Source organism: Eretmochelys imbricata, chromosome 7, assembly GCF_965152235.1.
Source record: "Eretmochelys imbricata isolate rEreImb1 chromosome 7, rEreImb1.hap1, whole genome shotgun sequence".
Lineage (NCBI taxonomy): Eukaryota > Metazoa > Chordata > Testudines > Cheloniidae > Eretmochelys > Eretmochelys imbricata.
This window is the reverse complement of record NC_135578.1, coordinates 1,942,466-1,961,654: the sequence shown is the minus strand read 5'-3', so window position 1 is coordinate 1,961,654 and position 19,189 is coordinate 1,942,466. Positions and strand designations below refer to the sequence as shown.

Sequence of the window (19,189 nt, the reverse complement as noted above, 5' to 3'; positions counted from 1 at the left end):
ATTATATGTTATTATTCAAAACACTGAAGAGCATGGAAAATATCGGAGTAAAGCTTCACATTTCCATTTACCTTGTAGCCCATAAGATTATTTTGCTAATTATATCCTACTAATCCAGCCAGCTGTAACAAATATGTTTCTCTTTCTGAATTAATCTATTTCATATATCATTCTTATATTTTATCAGTATTAATTCCTATGAAATTAGGATGTGTTGAGGTATATGATAGGTGTTTCCTAATAATTATACATAGAATAAGTTTTGCTGAAATGCAAGAAGCCAATAGCTAAAAGTATGATCAGTTAAGAGTAAGTCAGCATAAAAGATGGCAACCTTTGGCACAAATAGAAATGGTCCCTGAACTTTGGGGAACCTAAGGGGAGGAACTACACACAACCCCGAATAGATTTTTCCACCGTCTGCAACCGGTTGGTAACCAAAAACCTGGAAGTCGCCAAGAGAGCCTAGGTGGGCAGTTTTTGGAGTGAGACAATCCTTAATACGTAGAGAGTAAGTGTCATAATCTGCTAAGATATAGGATAAGGGGACCCATACATTTCTTAGGGTACAGAAACAAGATTTGGGTATAGTAGGTTGGGCCTGAATTATATAGCATCAAGATCCTATAAAATACCATGTAAGGATATCTTAGGGAGCTGCTTCTTTTCTTTGTTCTCCTATATTCCGTAGGCTATCCTTTTAGCTACCTATCATTCTATCTTCCATCACGCTATCAGTTCAGCTTGTGTAGTATAGTATAACAACTCAGCATTCCGAACTATTGGGACCATCGTGTTATCGGGCATGCCAGGAGTAAGGCTAGTCCTTCACCCCCTATTACCGGGTCCTCAAGGAAGGGTGTGAGTATGTTAGGTTAAGGTACTTATAATAGGAATGTTACCACCAGGAGTTTTGGAATCCTTTTACCATTTTGCAGTCATAAGTTTCATAGCACTTATTATTCTTTTGTTAATCTCAATAAAGTATTTATCAATTTGGTATTGTCCTCAGTATAAGTTTTTTGCCAAGCACCCCAAGAGTCCTCTCCTGATATAGAGCTTGGAGTTCTTGGACCCTGTAGTCTGAATTGGACAAGAACCTATAAATCTTTTGGTCGGATGCGATCAGTGGCGAGCCATAACTAACCCATAAAATTCAGAACAACCACCTGGATTTTAACACTCCAGTTAAAGTAACTGAACAAGGGAAAAATGTTTCACTCAATCCCACTAGACAGCAGCAACAATGCAAATGATTAACCCTCTCTTCTCAGAGCACAGGGGAAGTACACTAGAGGGCAATGTTAGTCTGAAACTAGAAATATAACATTTCCAGCTACTTTCTATTTCTTTGAGAACACACTAGAAAGGTTGTCCAGTGTAATGTCAGAGTTAAATCCCCCATGACCGATAGTTTAGAATTTTGACACTATTGCAGATTACCACATGTTTACGCAAGTGATGAACTTATCCAACATCCCAGATCCAGAGTAGCAGCCGTGTTAGTCTGTATTCCCAAAAAGAAAAGGAGTACTTGTGGCACCTTAGAGACTAACAAATTTATTTGAGTGTAAGTTTTTGTGATCGGATGCATGATGATGAAATAAATTTGAATTCAAATAGATTTGTTAGTCTCTAAGGTGCCACAAGTACTCCTTTTCTTTTTATCCCAGATCCAAACACTCAGGAACAATAGTAGGCAGAAAATTCAGAGAAAGGTGTGATAAAGTTGTCAGAGCCCCTTTAAAACCCACTTGTGCATTTCTTTTTCCCCTCCCCTGCTTTTTAATTATGTGCCCTTGCCAAAATTAAACAGACTCTTGCTACAGAACAGTATTTTATTTAAGAAGAGAAAGGTTTATTTTTATTGTATTGGCATATACATGAACCCAGAACCTACACATTCCAAATCGTACTGCATGTACACATCAGGTCAGACTGGACATGGATTTATCTTCTCTAACTCATGACCTTTATAAATTCTTACACCGATACCATTTCCCTGTTGTCAGATTTCTGTTCATTTCCTCTCTCCCCCTCAAATAAAAAAAGACAGATGACAAAAGACAAGACTGCAGTGACCCTTTCCCACCAGAGAATATGGAACTCCACAGCACACCCCAAAATGTGTGGCAAGCTACGCACTGTGGGACTAGTCGACAATTCTAAAGGACAGAACATTACACTTCTGCTCACTCCCTATTTTGAACACGAATGTGGAACAAAGCAATAAAATCTACTTTGTTAATCACATCGCAGGCTCACTACCAGTCAAATCTATTAAGGATCACTTCTAGAAGGAACAGCAACCCACAAAGTTCTGCATCTTAGATGTTTTCTTATCATCCCTCCATGTACTTTTGCATGTGTTCATAACTGATGGCTGGGCCCATTTAAATAATCACAGCAACATGCTCTATACATCGGGCTTATGTTTTTCAGTGTTAATTACTTCCATTTTTCAGGATTTGTTTTTAGCAATTTGAGTTTTACGTAGAGGTCCAAAATCAGAGGTTTTCAGGGCTCTCTCTGTATACCCTAAAATAAGTATGTATAGAATGCAAATGTTATATATTTACTCATTACAGTAATATATACTGTAATGAATTATCTCCTGTAATGTTCCCTTGTATGCTTTAATGTAGAACTATTTTAAACAGCACTATGTTAAAGTGCACTAGGGAACATTTAGTGTACATCAGCAGGATCTACATGGACCAATTAACACGCAGCACATTAGTGCGCTTTAGAAATCTCACCCCAGTACTCCACATTACTGCTCCACATAGACAAGCCCTTAGGTACAAGTAACCATTTCCAGTGGGTTTTTTTGAAATGCCAATTTTTTCTTTTTTAAATAAAATAAGCAGTGTTTTACAGGTGTTTTCAACTTTAATCAGTAGTCCTTCATTAAAACGCAAACACCCGAGTGGGTGAATGTATTGTATGCTACAACGTAGCAAGGGTCAGAATAGTTTAAGGAACATCAATCATATTTCACAAGTGACGTACATCAAATAAAGTTAGACCATTAATGCTCTCATTGAGGAGAGATTATTCCTCCCCCCAAAAAACCCTTTATTATGAATGATGAGAGCACAGAGATAATTATATTAATATGAGAAAAGCTAACAATACTACAAAGTCTACAAAAAACAAGGCAACGAGAACTTACGACATCTGTAAGATCTTGGAGACAGTTGGCATACCATTCTTTATGGCTTCACAGGAGAGTATGGATTCCAACACTGCCACTTTAAAAAGGAAGGAAAAGAAAGAATGGGCAGATTTTTATACTGCAGGAACACGTTTGTTAGCACTGCTTTCCTTGTTTTGGGACAAAAGATTAGGCACTGTTGTGTAACGCTCCCTAACTAACCTTTCAACTAAGACAGTTCAAGAGCAGTAAATATTACTTTTACTAGATGATCAGAAACCGTGTAGTAAAGAAAGAATGACAAAGCAACTCAGTGTATCTGTGCCGTATATATTTCTTCAGGGAAAAACGAATCTCACAATATAGAAACGTACAGGTATGGTATATTTTCTATTGTAGTCAGTTTAGCAAATAATTATCCAACCTCAGAAATCTCCTTCTAAAGCCATAAGAAGTTTTAAGTAGGTTTCTAGTGTATTCCAATATGTCCTTTTAGTTTGATTAAAAGAAAGGCAGACAACTGAAGTTACTTTAAACAGAGACTAATACCTCCCCAATAGTATACTGACCGACCGATGCCGATGGAGCAGGAGGGAAGCCGTCCACTGGGATTGAATCTGGAGGTCTCCCGTACGTCATTTCATACAGTAAGTGACCAAAGCAATGTACATCAACACCTTCTAAAGTCTAGGAAGACAAAAGCCCAACTTGCTCGAATCAAGCAATTTTGCACATTTCAGTTTCAAGATTTATAATGATCTATTAGAGAAGGATGGGCTTGTGATTAGGACACAAGACTGGGACTCAGGAGATAAAGGTTCAATTCCCAGTTCTGCCACCAAACTGTGTGACCTGGGGCAAGTCCCTGTCTCTCTGTGCCTCAGTTCCCCATTGATAAACATAATCCCAATCCTCTCATGCTTTGCCTGTCTTTTCTATTTAGATGCTAAATTTGGAGGGGAAGAGCAGTCTTACTATGTACACAAACTGCACCCAGCCCAAATGGCTCCTCTAATAAAGTAACCCCTTCACAAGTGATCAATTTGGCATTTTCAGTTGCAGGTGACAATACAGCTTAATAATTGACCTAACTATTTTTTGTTCACACAACCCTTATTCCTACAAAATAAATATAGGGTTTTTGAAAATCATAATACTGAAAGGAAATCTTGAGCTAGCGCATTTTTCTAATATTATTCAAACAGTAAACACCGAGGTTTAATATACTACATGTGAATGTATTAACAGGAATAGTACACATACCCACACCACCACAGATTTCTAACCAGCCACAAGTAGATAAAAAGAAAAGTATCCAAAGAAAGAACTATTTGTACAAAATACCAGAGAGAGTTTAGTGCATTTGGCTTAATTTAGCATAGTGACTTAAGTGTTAATGGAGGATGGATGTTCATTGGCTTTTAGATTTCGGTTTAGTAGCAGACACACATATGTGGCTGCACTTATTGGCTAAGACTTTAGTAAGTTTTGATGGCACGGATAGTTAATATAACCATGAACTTTTGAAAGTTTATTTGGCAACTCAGTCCAACTGTTGAACAAGGTCATCAGCTGTGCCATGTGATACCTTACGTAATTTATTACGAGTACTTGAGAGCAAGGCAACATACCAGTTAAAAGCTTGCAAGTTCTACAACAGGGCAGATTTCCCAACAGAGGGAAAGTTAGGTCTAGCTTCTCTGCAGACAGAGTGTCCTGTGATGTGCAAATCTGCACCAACTCCCACCCAATTTATAAGTTTTGAAGAGCCAGATGTCTACATAATGCCTCTAGCCCATTCATCTTAGAAAAAACATTCTCTATTTCATTCCAGGGATATAGTCTAACTTGAGCAGATGCCTACAGAAGTCATACTTTCTATAACAGCATTAAGGTCACTTTTCATGGTTGATGGACTATTGTAATATTTTATCGTCAAGCACAAATTGTTTTACTATCACATCTATGATGAATTTTCACATATGAAATATCTATGTGTCACTTTATATTTTAAGTGACTTACATTAATTTTCCGAAATTGTGAAAAATATGATCGATAAAAGGATGGGAGTCCCAGCAAGGAATTCTCTAGATCCAGCAACCTGCATGTATCACCGTCCAACACCACATTGGAGGAATGTAGATGCCCATAAGGAAATCCTTTCTCATGCAAGAATTTTAATACCTGAAAGATCAAAGAGAAAAAAAAGTGTCACTGTGAGGACATCCGTTTGGATGATTGTCAGACAAGGTTTGAAGCGTACTTAAAAGAATGCACAATGGATGGATAAGCTCCTCAGACTCTGGGTCTTTCATTTTTTCCCATTCAGCTCCCACCTTTTAGCCACACTGTCAGAGTCAAGCCATCTTCTACAGCTCTTCATTCACAGACTGGACTGGCACCACATGTATGATCACTCTCACCCTATACCTCACCTGCTGGTTTCCCCAACCCATTAGGCTCTAGAGGTTCACGTTCTCACATTCCTCTCTAACAACTGTTTCCTCTAGCCACTTCAATCAGAATCTGCTGCATTTGGGTTTCTTTTAACATTGCACATAAGTAGCTGGAATCTGAACCATCCTGTCTTCCCCCATAAAGGAACTATCCTCTGAGATGCACACCTGTATTGCTCTTCTCCCATGGATTCACAGGAGTTTCCCAGCAGTCTGTGGGAGTTTGACCTCTTCTCCCACAATTCTACTGGGCTCCCAAAAGGGCTTCTGAAAACTCCCGGAAGCCTCTGCTTCAAAGCATCATGTCAGAAACAGTGGGATAGATGGGGCAGGACACCAAGGATCAAGAGCAGAGAAAGTTCTTTTGGATAAAAGGATCTCTGGCTCTGGTTAACACTGGTGCCAAGATTCATGATTTCTCACCACCAAGTGCTAAAGGGATAAAATAGACTGGACTAAGGAAAACATCAGAAGAGGAGATATTGTACTATGATCTTATCAGCATAGATAATATGATCTTAATCAAGAGATCTTGAAAGTTGACACTGATCAAACACTCACAATAAACCTGGAAGTCATTTTCATGTAAACAGCACCAATATTGAAAGGTTCTTGGAGCAGAATAAGAGGCTGATAAAAGGGGTTTATTTACTGTGTCTTAAAAATAAGAAAAAGGGTCAAACTGAACAAAAAAAGTCTACAATATGGAAGACTAATACATTTAGTGATGTAGACTGCAGCAAGTAAGAGAGATTTAAAAGGACGCTGTTAACTTTAATTTTTTCTTTAAAATTTACTAATTTGGAAAAATTCCAGTTTCTGATGGAGCACCCTTTTAAGTACTAGAGCCATATTTTTTTAAAAAAAAAGTTACCATAAAAGCACTGATAAGGGTATCTCTGCTCCTGTCTATATTTACGGGTCTTTCCAGCAAGGAAAAAAAGGTAGTTACTTAGTCCCCAGTGCAGCAATTGGATCCATATGGGCAGACCCTGGCACCTGTGCAGAGCTCCAGTTACATCACAATGAGGGCTCCATGCAAGCATAAGGGTCTGCACACAAGGATCCAGTTGCAGAATGGAGGCCTAACTATGCAGGGGACTACACTGAACTGATTACACACAAAGTGTGGCCAAATGTACAAAATAAACTAACTGCAAAAGGATACAACATTCTTAACTCCCTTCCATTATAATAATCTTAGCTGTTAATTATGAGGAGATTATCCCTTTAGTCACAAATGCATGTTAGACAGTAAAAGGAGTTACCTCTAGTATTTGTCTCCCAAATGTTTTTATTTGCTGAAGTTCAAGACCTTGAATTTTTTTGGGATTGCAGTACTTCTTCAGGAATGGGTCTTTGGGTTTTGCCTTAAAAAAAAAGAAAAAAAAAAAAGTCCACAGCTATTAATGAACATCTAAAATGCCATGTTCATACTAAGCAATTACAAAGAAAAAACTTGATTTACTCAACAGTAAAACATAAAAAGCACTTTCTACTATTATAAACATACGCTCTAAAGATCATAGAGTAACAAAACATGGCAGAGCATTTTGCTAAAAATCGGTGCCAATCTACAGTACCTTATAGATCAGGTCCTTTAGTGTTCCCTTCTCATTGAATGGTCTAATTACCAGTGCTGAGGATTCATTGGCTGTGGCAAAAGTGACTTTGTAAATGTAGGGATGCTGCCAAAAGAAGAAGGAAGATTCATACATTTTAATGTGGATTACAGTAAATTCATGCTAGATTCATTTAACAGAGAACATATGTCCTGAAGCAATATCATGCATTTCAATGATTTGTTTATCAAAATGACAAACCAGAGTCTGTAGTCACATCTGTTTAACGGACCATTATTTTAGTCTTAACCAAGGGCCAACAAAGCAGGGATTTTATTCAACTTCCACTGAAGTAGACAGGAATCTTACTACCAATTTCAGTAACAGCTGGATCAGGCCCTAAATTAGTAACTCTCACACAGGGACGTGCGCAGGAATTTAAATTTGACTGCATTTGAAGGAGCATGTTCTGTGCCCCTGCCGCAGCCCTGGGGCTGGAGGAGCTTGCTCTGCCCCCACCAATTATTGGGGGGTGCCCATGCCCCCCTTGTGCACACCCCTGCCCACACATGATAAAACAGATGCACTTAACCCAGACGTGACCAAGCACAGGGTGCAGGGGAATTTGGTGGGCATCAGGGGAAGTTAGGAGGTTGCAAATCTCATTACCTGTGCTCTTCCTCCTGATCTCTTACACTGCAGTCAAAGTCACTAGCTTGTTGATTAAAAAAGGTTAAGGGTCCAGGCCTGTAAACACTCATGCATGTGAGTAACTTTATACCGCATAGTCCCATTAAACTTAAATTAAAGTGTTGTTGCCACTGTGTCAGTCCCAAGATATTAGAAAGACAAGGTGGGTGAGGTAATCTCTTTTACTGGACCCACTTCTGTTGGAGGGAGAAACAAGCTTCCGAGCTTACACAGAGCTCTTCTTCAGGTCTGGGAAGCTTACTCCGACTTGGTCGACACCACACTCTCTGGTATAACTCTCGCTCTGGGGTATGAAAAATCCACACCCTTGAGCTCTGTAGTTATACCAACCGTAAACCCCCATGTAGACAACGCTGTGACGGGGGGACAGCTTCTTCCACTGACCCAGCTACTGCCTCTTGCGGAGCTATGAAACTGACAGGAGAGCTCTCTCCCATCAGCTTAGAGCATCTTCACCAGACGCGCTAAAGCAGCGCAGCTGCACTGACGTAAATTTGTACCGTAGACCTGACCGTAGTGTATCACAGCTAAGTGTCTCACAAGACGGAACAGATTGTTTAGCATACGTAGTTGAACAGTCTCTTGAAATACGTGTTAAGATGTAGTGGCCTGTTATGTTCCCTATGACAAAAGGGGTATTAATGGGCCATGTCACCTTGAGTGGTCCCTTGAAATACGTACTAACTATTTATGCTAAACAATCTGTTCCATCTTGTGTTTAGCTGTGAGACACCAAATGTGGTGATGTCTACAGGAGAGCACTTACAGCCTGCACCACTGTAGTGCTTCTGGTGAAGATGCTCTCAGCCAACGGGAGAGAGCTCTCCCCGTCGGCTTAATGACTCCTGCCTCCATGAGAAGCGGTAGCTACGTCATGGGGAGAAGCTTCCCAGCCAACATAGTGCTGTCTACACTGGCACTCAGGTCAGTATAACTTCTGTTGCTCAGGGGTGTGGATTAATCATCTGTTATACGAAGTAATTTGTAGCAGAGACAAGGTCTAAGTTTCCCAGACCTGAAGAAGAGCTCTGTGTAAACTCAGAAGCTTGTCTCGTTAACCAACAGAAGTTGGTCCAATAAAATATATTACCTCACCCACTGTGACTCTATTTATGCTGGATAAAGTTACTCATGGCTTTGTGGGCTCAGGCCCTAGATCTGCAGTACAATATGAGGTAGTTGAAGACTAAGAATTCACAGTACTAGTTTCATAACCTTTTCAGAAATTAATATCACTCACTGGAGTAACTCAGTTCAAGTGAGCACTATTTACTTTCTGCTGACAACTTGGCTTGCAGGATTGGAAAAAACAACAATACACATTTAAAACTTGGCTGTTAAGAATTATTCCCAAGGTGTCCTGCTTTTTGCTGTGAGAGTCTCAAAGCAGAAACAGGCCGCACAGGGTTCCCTTTGGAGTCAGCAAATACCATTCCTTATTCAGATAGAGTTACTACTATTGGATCCTGCCGTGTGGTGTTCCCTGGAACACACGAAATCAGAGCACTGCCTCCATTGTTTCCACAGCCTCTGCCTCCAGGCTACCGACAGATTGCAGACAGAGCACAGAGAATCCAAACACATTTCACTGATATCCATTAGATCCTCAGGAAATCTCTGATGAGTTGTTAAACAACTAAATTTATAGACAGCACTGTTCTGACAGCCTGAAAATCTTGGACATTTACAATCAAAGTTGATGCTAACGCGAAGTATTATGGAAAGACAGGAAGAGAAAAAGCACAGCAGCCATGACTTTGACATTTCTGGCATTACTACTTTCTTGGGCGATTACATATTACCTCACCAGGGTTTAGGAGACTTAACTAGTGTTGACAAAGGCTTTGAGCTCTTCAGATGACAGCAGTTTTATAAGTACACAATATTTTTGTATTAGACTGCATACACTTTTTCAGGATTAGTCCTCGTAAGAGTTAGTTTTGGGTTGGCTCGGTTTAAGAGTCATCAAGGTAACACTCACAGAACAAGAAGAAAGAAGTTTCACTGCGCACTGGAAGTCTTTATCAGACAAGTATTTATCAGGGCCAAAGTCAGCCTAGAAATTAATACAAACAGTAAGTCATCAGCTGAATAATATACAGAAAAAGATGGAAGGATTTTCACTTAGTTTTCTCACAAGTTACTAAAACAGCTGCTTCTGCAAAGTTTGCCTCTAGAGTAAAAGAGGGCAAAATATAATGCAAGGTAATGCTTTACACATTATGGAAAGAAACATTTTAGAAGCTAAACTAGCTCACACTTGGTTCACATTGTCACTTAGAGCTGGATCCCAAGTGCCCAAGTTTACATGTTTCTGTTATTCATATGCAATATCTGATAAAACACTATGAAGCTAGGCTTCACGAAAATAAGATCTTGAGCATGAACTCAAAACATTCCTTTTGTTGGGGACGAAGGCAACCACACAGAGGGGTTTTATAATGCTGCTTTGACCAGTTCATTTATATAGCTATCTTGAAGAACCTGAAAGTAGGATGAAATTTAAGATGCAAGCATACCCAACTTAACATTAGTCGCTCCTTTGGCTGATTCTTACTCTTCATTAAAAAATACCTCTTACGGATTCTCCAGCCTAGGAGGAAACACAGGTTTCATTTTTGTTTTTAAAAAAGCTACTGAATCATAGCAGGGTTTGTGTGCTAACTCTTTATTATGCTTCTCCAATAAGAAAATTCTTCTAGATTTACAAAGATCGCTATCAGTGGGGCATTATACCAACATACACCAAAATTATGTCAATATGGAAAGATACATAAATAATTTAAGGCTTCAATGCTTAGTATTATCAGTAGTAAGACTCCAAATCCTTCATCAAATTCAGTTCCATATACATAATGATAGTGCTCTTCTAATTTGGCTCAAACTGCCACCATAATTCTTCATTTTAATTAAGTCTCCTTCACAAAGAGAGACATTTAAGAAGAGAGAATTGACCAATATATTTCCCCCCAAGGAACATTAATATGGCAGCCATGTCTCTCCTTGACCAGAGACCCAAACTGCCAATTTCTTACCTATATCTTTTAGTGGCTCTACCACCTCCCACTTTGGCTCCGACCGGAAGAACATCGAAACATGCTGTAAGGCAATTTCTGCAAAGAGATTTTTAAAAGTCTGTTAATTATACACACATTGCTGAATGGTCAGAGTCAGAGGCAAGCTGCAGGGATTCAGGCTTTGCTTCATACGTAACAAGGCAGCAAAACTGTTTCTTTTTTTAAATTAAGTCACAAAACATGGCTAAAAAGTGTCTGAGCTTTTAACCTGAAGTAGTTTAGATCTTCCAAGAGAAGAGTGTAAATCAGCTGGTTTAGGGAACGCAAACTTCATGAGCTAACATTTCTGCTGTACTAGAAATGGGCCTAAGCCACAAGATCCAACACCACCCCAAGAGACAGTTCAGATCCAGATCCAAAGCTCATGGTTTGAATTTCCCCATGTCTAGTCTGCCTCACAAACAGGACATTTCTTTGTCATTCACCTTTAATGCCAAATTTTAAAACTTAATTGACATTTAATTCTGCCATTACTATGTACAAACTATTCATCTATTTATTTTACTCTTTGCTGCCTGCTCCTGCTGAGCAACAAGAGCTGACTAGTGCAAAGGCACTTACTTCCCTGTAGACTTTCTGCTGGCAGCCTCCAGCGTGCAATTCTGAAAAAATGAAACCATTCCAGATCACTGGAGACAGACAGCACTCCCCTGCAGCTGGAAAGGCAACTCTGTTAGGAGTTCACAAGGTGATTTAGAATTGATCATTAGGGAAAGCAGGCAATGCACTGAATGCATCGGATGCAGTGAGCTGTAGCTCACGAAAGCTTATGCTCAATTAAATTTGTTAGTCTCTAAGGTGCCGCAAGTCCTCCTTTTCTTTTTTCAGGCAAACAATGAAACTTCTCTAATGTCACTGATCTTGTCAGGGACAAATAGTGCAAGTGAAAAAGGATGCAGGGTTTTAGATTTTATTTGACCCGTTGTGTATTATTTGCCTGTGACCATTTGTGGAAACATGCTTGGAGAAGGGGAAAATGGTGCAACAGTCATTGTTTATTGGTACAACAGTGACTTAAAGTAATGTCACATTAATGGGGTCTGCCAAGATCATAGGCAGTGACTTAATCATTATTAATTCCCCTGGTACTTGCTGTAACAGTAATCTTGATGAACTTGCTCAGAATTAATATGGATGTCAGAATACTTCTTACAGGATCATCACTGTTTGTTCAGTGGTAACTAGATGAGCTAATATGTTAATGTATTACTTATATTTTAGGTCTCCTCCATAGCTTAACATAAATGTCAGAGAATGTTTAGGGAAAGACAGTTAACTGTAGGCAGAGACTGCAGACACTAGGACAGGGCTGGCCAAACTTACTGACCCGCAGAGCTGTATATGACAATCTCCAGAAGTTCGAGAGCTGGGACATGTCTGCCGAGGCTCGGGGTTTCAGCCCTGCTCCTGCTGTGAAGCCCTGAGCCCTAGCAGGTGCGCCCCACAGGGCTGAAGCACCAAGATTCCCCTCCTCGCTGGGCAGAAGCCACTACCCTACCCCCTGCTGCAAGGCAGAGATTCCGAGCTCTCTCCCCCCCCAGGTAGATGGAGAAGGGGGTAGCAGGCAGGGGGGTGGGGCGGGGGGGGGTAAGGGGGCTCTGCGAGCTGCGCTTTAACTGTAAAAAAGAGTTGTATACAGCTTGCGAGCCACAGTTTGGCCACCCTTGCACTAGGATATTTCACAAAGAGGGAGTGGACACAAATGGAAAATAAACAGTATGTTTCTGCTTTGCTAGGTTGTGCTTTTATGAACATAAAGGTTTGCATTTCACAGTTTATAGGGAGTTGACACTATATGTCATCTCTGGTATGGTTTTCCCATTGGTTAGTGCTACAGAAATAAATTGTAGAATGCCTTCCTTTGTTTAAAACTTCTTTTTGGGGTGAATTAGGGTATCACTTTACCTCAATCTGGCACATTTTATAGGTCTGGGGTTCACCAACAGAGGGGGTGCCTCTGGGTCATCTCCCCTCCAGCTGCAATCACATAAGCCATTTCTCCTCTTACTTGCAATCCTGAGGACCTCCCCCATCGCCCTTCAAAGCCACCTAACTGCAGCAACTAGTTACAAGGGGAAGCAATATTGAGCATATTTAAATTTACTTTCTGCTTTCTTTACTGAAACGTAAGTTTGAACCAAGGAGAGAAACGAGAACCATTTGGTTAGCAAGCTTCCTCCACAGATGATCAGCAAGAGCTCCGTGAACAAGTTTGAGAGCTGCTGTCATTGTTTTTTTAGAATCTTCTGCATTTAGTATCTTCTGCAAGAACAGAGTTTTCAGTCAACAAGATCCGAAGAAAATTGCTAGTCTCCTACAAAAGGATTTATTGCCAGCAGCTTTAGTATGGACAATATTTAGAAAGTCCAACAGGAAAATCTTGTTTGGACAGGTACCATAAAATTCTTCCTTCTCTCATACTTGCCTGCTACATGCTGGACTATGGAGAAAGGGGGAAAAACATACAAGTCCAGAAGCAGCAGTACATGTTGAAGAAGGAGGATTCCTAACAAGCTGGATGAGCTCCCAGAATGACAGTCAGTATGGTCAATTATTTATTATTAGTATTAAAAACAAAATTACACGCACATGCACACTTTAAATTTTTGCACCTCCCCAATTTATACTATGCACCTATCAACATTTCTCAAGATGCATGACCAAACCACATCTCATGCATATTTATATATTGCCACAAATTTACACAGTGCTTTGCACAGATCAGGACACATTCCCAGCTCTGAAGAATTTAAAATCAAAGTAGAATCATAATACAATAATACATAAGTCTTTTACAGTGCTTTTCGTCAGTAGATCTCACAGTGCTTTACCAAGAGGCAAATATCATTATCCCCAGTTTACAGGTAAGAAAATTGAGGCACAGAGAGGTACAGTGACCTGCCCAAGACCACCCAGCAGGCCAGTGGCCAAACCAAGAATAGAATCCACATTTCCCAAAGGCCAGTCCATGGCTCTATGTGTAAGGCCAAACTGTACACACGGGACAAGACATTGGACAGCAGCCCAGGAAAAGAAGGTGTAGCAGTTACTACTAATGTGAAGAAGACAGGAGGGATTACTGGAGAAGGTGGGTTTCAAGGAGGAATTTGCAAGAGGAAAGCAAGGGAAGTTGACACCCCAGGTAAATTCACTCACCCTTACTGGTTAAATGGGAAGAGTTTTAGAGGGTTAAGCTTGTCTCACCCACGTGTGACTGTAAGAATGAGTTAAAGTCTATACAGCACTCTAGAAAAGGACTACCTTAAAAAACAAAGCAAATGAGACATGGGGCTGGATGTCAGGATTCCAAGATTCTATTCCCAACGGCTCACTGTGTGACCTGGGACAAATCACAACCTCTGCTTTAGTATCCCCACTACAGAAGTGCCACCTCTGTATAACACTGAAAGCTAGGCATGAAGAATGCTAAGTGTAGAAGTGCCAGCTACCCATGATGCAGCGGGCAGGAATTTGTGAGCTATAACAGCAGTACACAGTAATATATGGGGTCTCTATAGAAACCATGAAGAGTTTGCACCATGGGCCTCACAAAGTACTCAGCAAAGCTGAACTAGTTCCCTGTGTTTCTTGGCTCACTGCCCTAGCTCAGGTACAATAGTTTAAACTGCCCCTAGGTAGTCTTATGTCTCCCCTCTTTACATTTCCTCCTACTGATTCTCTCGGTCCTGGCCACTCTTTGTGGTACTGTAACTGGAAACTTGGTAACAGTACAGTTAATGCACAGATCTGCTTCATGACAGACAGCATGTGGGCACTTCAGAGTAAATTCACTCCTCTACGTCCCAGTATCACTCCTTAATAGTATCAATGCACAATTTATAAGGTGAGACTGGTCCTCTGTGTCTGGAAGAGGAAGTAAATTTCTCCTGTGCCCTTCACTCAGCAACTATCATTTATTAATGCAGTTTTACAATCCTTCACTTACCAGTATAGTTTACAGAATAGTTGTTTGGATCCAAAAATTTCTTTACCAATTCACAATTGGACAGTATGTGATTGGAAGTGATGACGTTGAGATAGTTCTCGAGTCCCTTCTGTCTTTCAGCGATGAATTCACGATCCATATTCCCAATCAACTTTTTGGGAGGTAGAGGTAGACTTAGAGCCGAGATCTTAAAAAGAGAGGAAAGATAATATTATCAAAAAACTTCCTCTTTTAATATCTCATGGAGGTAAATAATTGAGCCATAAAACACTAGTTTTGCATTGTTCTAAGAACCAGGTAATTTTTAAAAAGTGGATATTCAGAAAGTCTATATTGGCATTTTGCCTTAAGTTCTGTGTTTGTACAGTGCTGAAATAGTCTGATATGTACTCTCATCTCAGAATGTAGAGATTTGTATATGTACCACCACCAAAAGTGCCAGGAGATTTAAGTGCAAGAGCCACACTAACAAAATGAGAATAAAGCACGGTGTTTTCTCAGCATACTTATGTCATAGCACAAACCAACATTGCATCCTAGTGTCTGCTCTTGACAAACTCTTCTCTCCTATTTAACTTGTGCACAGATTGATAATAGTTTCTAATTCACGCACTACCATTATTGTGACTTAAAGAAGCCAGCAATAATGGTTTTTAACTTGCAGTTTCAATTATATGAGATAATTCTTTACATCCCATTCTAAAATTTTTGCTGTGTGACATTATACAGGTAGAGCTGTTATGTACACCCCAGAAGCATAGGCGCCAACTCCGTGGGTACTCCAGAGCTGGAGCACCCACAGGGAAAAATTGGTGGGTGCTCTGCACCCACTGGCAGCTCCCCGCCCCCCCCCATTCCCCAGCTCACCTCCGCCTCCTCCCCTGAGCACGCTGCCATGACCTGCTTCTCACCCTAGCTCCCAGCACTTGCACCGCGGAACAGCTGTTTCATGGCAGCAAGCGATGGGAGGGAGGGGGGAGGAGGAGGAATGTGGCGCGCTCGGGGAGGAGGTGGGGCTGGGATTTGGGGAGGGCTCCAATAGGGGCATGAAGGGGGTGGAGTTGGGGCGGGACGGAATGGGGGCTGGGTTAGGGGCGGAGTCATGGTGGGGCCGGGGGGGTGCGAGCACCCTCCGTCGCCGGGAATAGTTGGCACTTGAGCCCAGAAGCACTATGTTCTAGTGGTGGATCACTGTATACCCCTTACCTACATGTCGTGAGGCTTTAGTTAGTTAACATTCATGAAGCACTTACGGCTCATCAGATGAAAGATGCTGCAGAAAGGCAAGGTATTATTTTAAAGAAATCAAAAGATTGTGTTTGAAAAACAAAGATGTAGGTTGAACACAGTATTTATATCTACTTGCGTCATATGAATTGATACACAATGAATTATTCATCTTTCCAACACATCCTTATACAGCAAATCAAAGCAGATGCCTCACAGTTACTGAGCCTTCATGGGAGAAATCCTTAAGAAACCGGGCGTCTGTCACAGAGGCCCATGGTGCCAGCTGGCAAAGGGTTCCCTGTTCTGTAACAGCAACTCCTAACAGGCCTGACAAACTAACTACACCTATCAGAGGGGTAGCTGACACGTATTAGTCTGTATCCGCAAAAACAACAAGGAGTCCTTGTGGCACCTTAGAGATTAACAAATTTATTTGGGCATAAGCTTTCGTGGGCTATAACCCACTTCACGTAAGATCTTAAATGAAAGCCAGGATCACACTGATCCATATTGTTGTGAAATGTATGTACAAATACTGTGTCAGAAGTTGCAGGCATGCACTCAAAATATATTCCTAAAAGTGTCTGAATCAAGGCAGGGTTGACAAACCGGTTTCTATCAGACAAAGGATGTATATTCAACCGTCTGCCTCAGTTCACCTGCAAATCAAACAGCAGAAGCTCTATTTGCATACGCAGTCAACATGAACTCAGCACACCAGCGAACAAACCCCGGAGGGGGTCATCCTGACTTTAGGAATAACATAATGAATTTTGGGGGTTATAAGGAGAAGGAAAGCCTAAGGACACCTCTATCCTTCTCTGAGGAAGGACAGCACTTGGGGATAGTAAACCTGGTATTTCTGTGAATAGCCAGTGACAGGCTGGATGTCAAAGGGGAAGACTCCAAGGGGTATCAAGGACTGGGGTGCACCTATTAACCTGCCAAGCAAAGTGAGGGCTGGCTTTGGCTTGAGGAGACTGGATGACAGTGTTGCAGAAAAAGAAAGTTGTTGGGGCACAATAGCTGCTTTTCTAAAGAAAATAGTTCCGGCACTGGGGGGACACTTCCCCACACCGCCTCCAAGTGCTCAAACTGGAAAGTGGAAAGAAGGTGGGAACATCTGGTGGTTATACAATCCCCACTTCTAACTTCCACCAGTTGGAAAAGTAGGAACAGTTTAAAAAGCTGGAGGAAACCATCGCTTTTTGAGAGAGGAGGCAATGCCCTTGCCCTTTTCCTGCTCCTCCCTCCACACCCACGTGAGCTCTTCCCAATCCCTGACATTATCAATGTTGATAAATGCAAAGTAACGCACACTGAAAAACAATCCCAACTATACATATAAAATGGTGGGGTCTAAATTAGCTGTTACCGCTCACAAAAGAGATCTTGCAGTCATTGTGAATAGTTCTTTGAAAACATCCATTCAATGTGCAGCAGAGTCAAAAAAGTGAACAGAACGCTGGGAATCATTAAGAAAGGGATAGATAATAAGATGGAAAATAGCATATTGCCTGTATATAAATCCATGGTACACCCACATCTTGAATACTGCATGCAGATCTGGTCACCCGTCTGTGACGTTATCTGGTTAAAATATGACCATATAGATCATTGTTGCAACCACTGTTGTATATTTGCAACAAATCTTGTACAAAATGTGGCATGTAAGATGTCTATGGAAAGGTTATGATTTGCTGGTTATGATTATGCTATCTGTGTGCATGTATCATTTTTGTATTTGAAGTTAAGTATTGGCTCTGTACCTGGATTTCAAACGTTTGCCCTGAGGGAATGCCCACAAGGTAGTTAGCCAGCACATCTTGGAGGGACTATTCAAATTATGTGGCTCAACAAGAAACAAACACTTAACTGACAATGAACCATGGGAGATGCCCATCTACACTGAATGGACAGTCCTGCAAACGTACTGTTTGGGGTATAGGTAATGGCTTCTACGGTGTCCAAACCTTCATGCATGGACACGTGACTTGCCCATGTAACTCCAAACTCCATCTTGTCACCTGTAATTTTCCACTAGCTGTGCTGGGGGCTTTGTTTGAAACAATGGGTTTCCATCCATGGGGCAGAAGATATAAGGCTCTGGAAACCCCTCCATTTTGCCTCTTTTCTGCTCCAACCTCTGGACTATGAACTTATATTAATGGAAGCATTCTAACCAAGGAATTGAGACCCTTCAATGATTTGGAAGCAGCCAAAGACTTGACTTAAGCCAGCAGTTTATTCCATCACTGCTACAAGCCTGATCCAAGAACTTTGCAATTATTGTATGTATTTGATTCCGTCAACCAATTTTAATTCTCACCTTTCTTTCTTTCTTTTTATGAATAAACCGTTAGATTTTAGATATTAAAGGATTGGTATCAGCGTGATTTTTGGGTAAGATCTAAGTTATATATTGACCTGGGTGTGTGGCTGGTCCTTTGGGATCAGAAGAACCTTTTATTTGAAGAGGCTGGTTTTAAAGAACCACTCATCTCTAAGTGTAGTGTTTTCGGTGGTAATACAAAGATACCTAGGGAAACCACTTTTATGACTTCTTGTTAGCCAGTGTGGTGAAACAGAAGTTTACTTTTGTTGCTGGTTTGGTATATCTTATGGGGGATTAGCCACCAGTCTTGGGGTGTATCAGCCCTATTTTTCAGTAGTTTGTCCTGAATTTGGCATCCTCAGTTGTGACGCTCTGAGGCACAGTTACACCATCTCAAAAGAGATATACTAGAATTGGAAAAGGTTCAGAAAAGGGCAACAAAAATGGTTAGGGATATGGAACAGCTTCCACATGAGGAGAGATTAATAAGATTGGGACTTTTCAGCTTGGAAAAAAGAGATGACTAAGGGTGGGGATATGATAGAGGCCTATAAAAATCATGACTGGTGTGAAGTGTTATTTACTCCTTCACATAACACAAGGACCAGGCATCACTCAAAGAAGTTAAAAGGCAGCAGGTTTAAAACTAACAAAGGAAAGTACTTATTCACACAATGCAGTCAATCTGTGGAACTCTTTGCCAGAGGATGTTGT

General features: G+C 40.8%; 1 protein-coding gene across 6 annotated transcripts in view; it reads right to left on the bottom strand.

Moving 5' to 3' along the window:
* Positions 1-19,189, bottom strand: part of PXK (PX domain containing serine/threonine kinase like) — a 57,923-nt gene that overhangs the window by 23,176 nt on the left and 15,558 nt on the right. For all 6 annotated transcript variants that reach the window (XM_077822804.1, XM_077822803.1, XM_077822801.1 and 3 more), the window contains 9 exons: positions 14,911-15,097; positions 10,923-11,000; positions 10,407-10,480; positions 9,869-9,943; positions 7,198-7,302; positions 6,883-6,984; positions 5,181-5,342; positions 3,727-3,844; positions 3,176-3,254 (listed from right to left, as the gene is read on the bottom strand). In XM_077822804.1, coding sequence (XP_077678930.1) covers positions 3,176-3,254; positions 3,727-3,844; positions 5,181-5,342; positions 6,883-6,984; positions 7,198-7,302; positions 9,869-9,943; positions 10,407-10,480; positions 10,923-11,000; positions 14,911-15,097 — 980 coding nt within the window. The remainder of the gene's footprint in view (positions 1-3,175; positions 3,255-3,726; positions 3,845-5,180; positions 5,343-6,882; positions 6,985-7,197; positions 7,303-9,868; positions 9,944-10,406; positions 10,481-10,922; positions 11,001-14,910; positions 15,098-19,189) is intronic.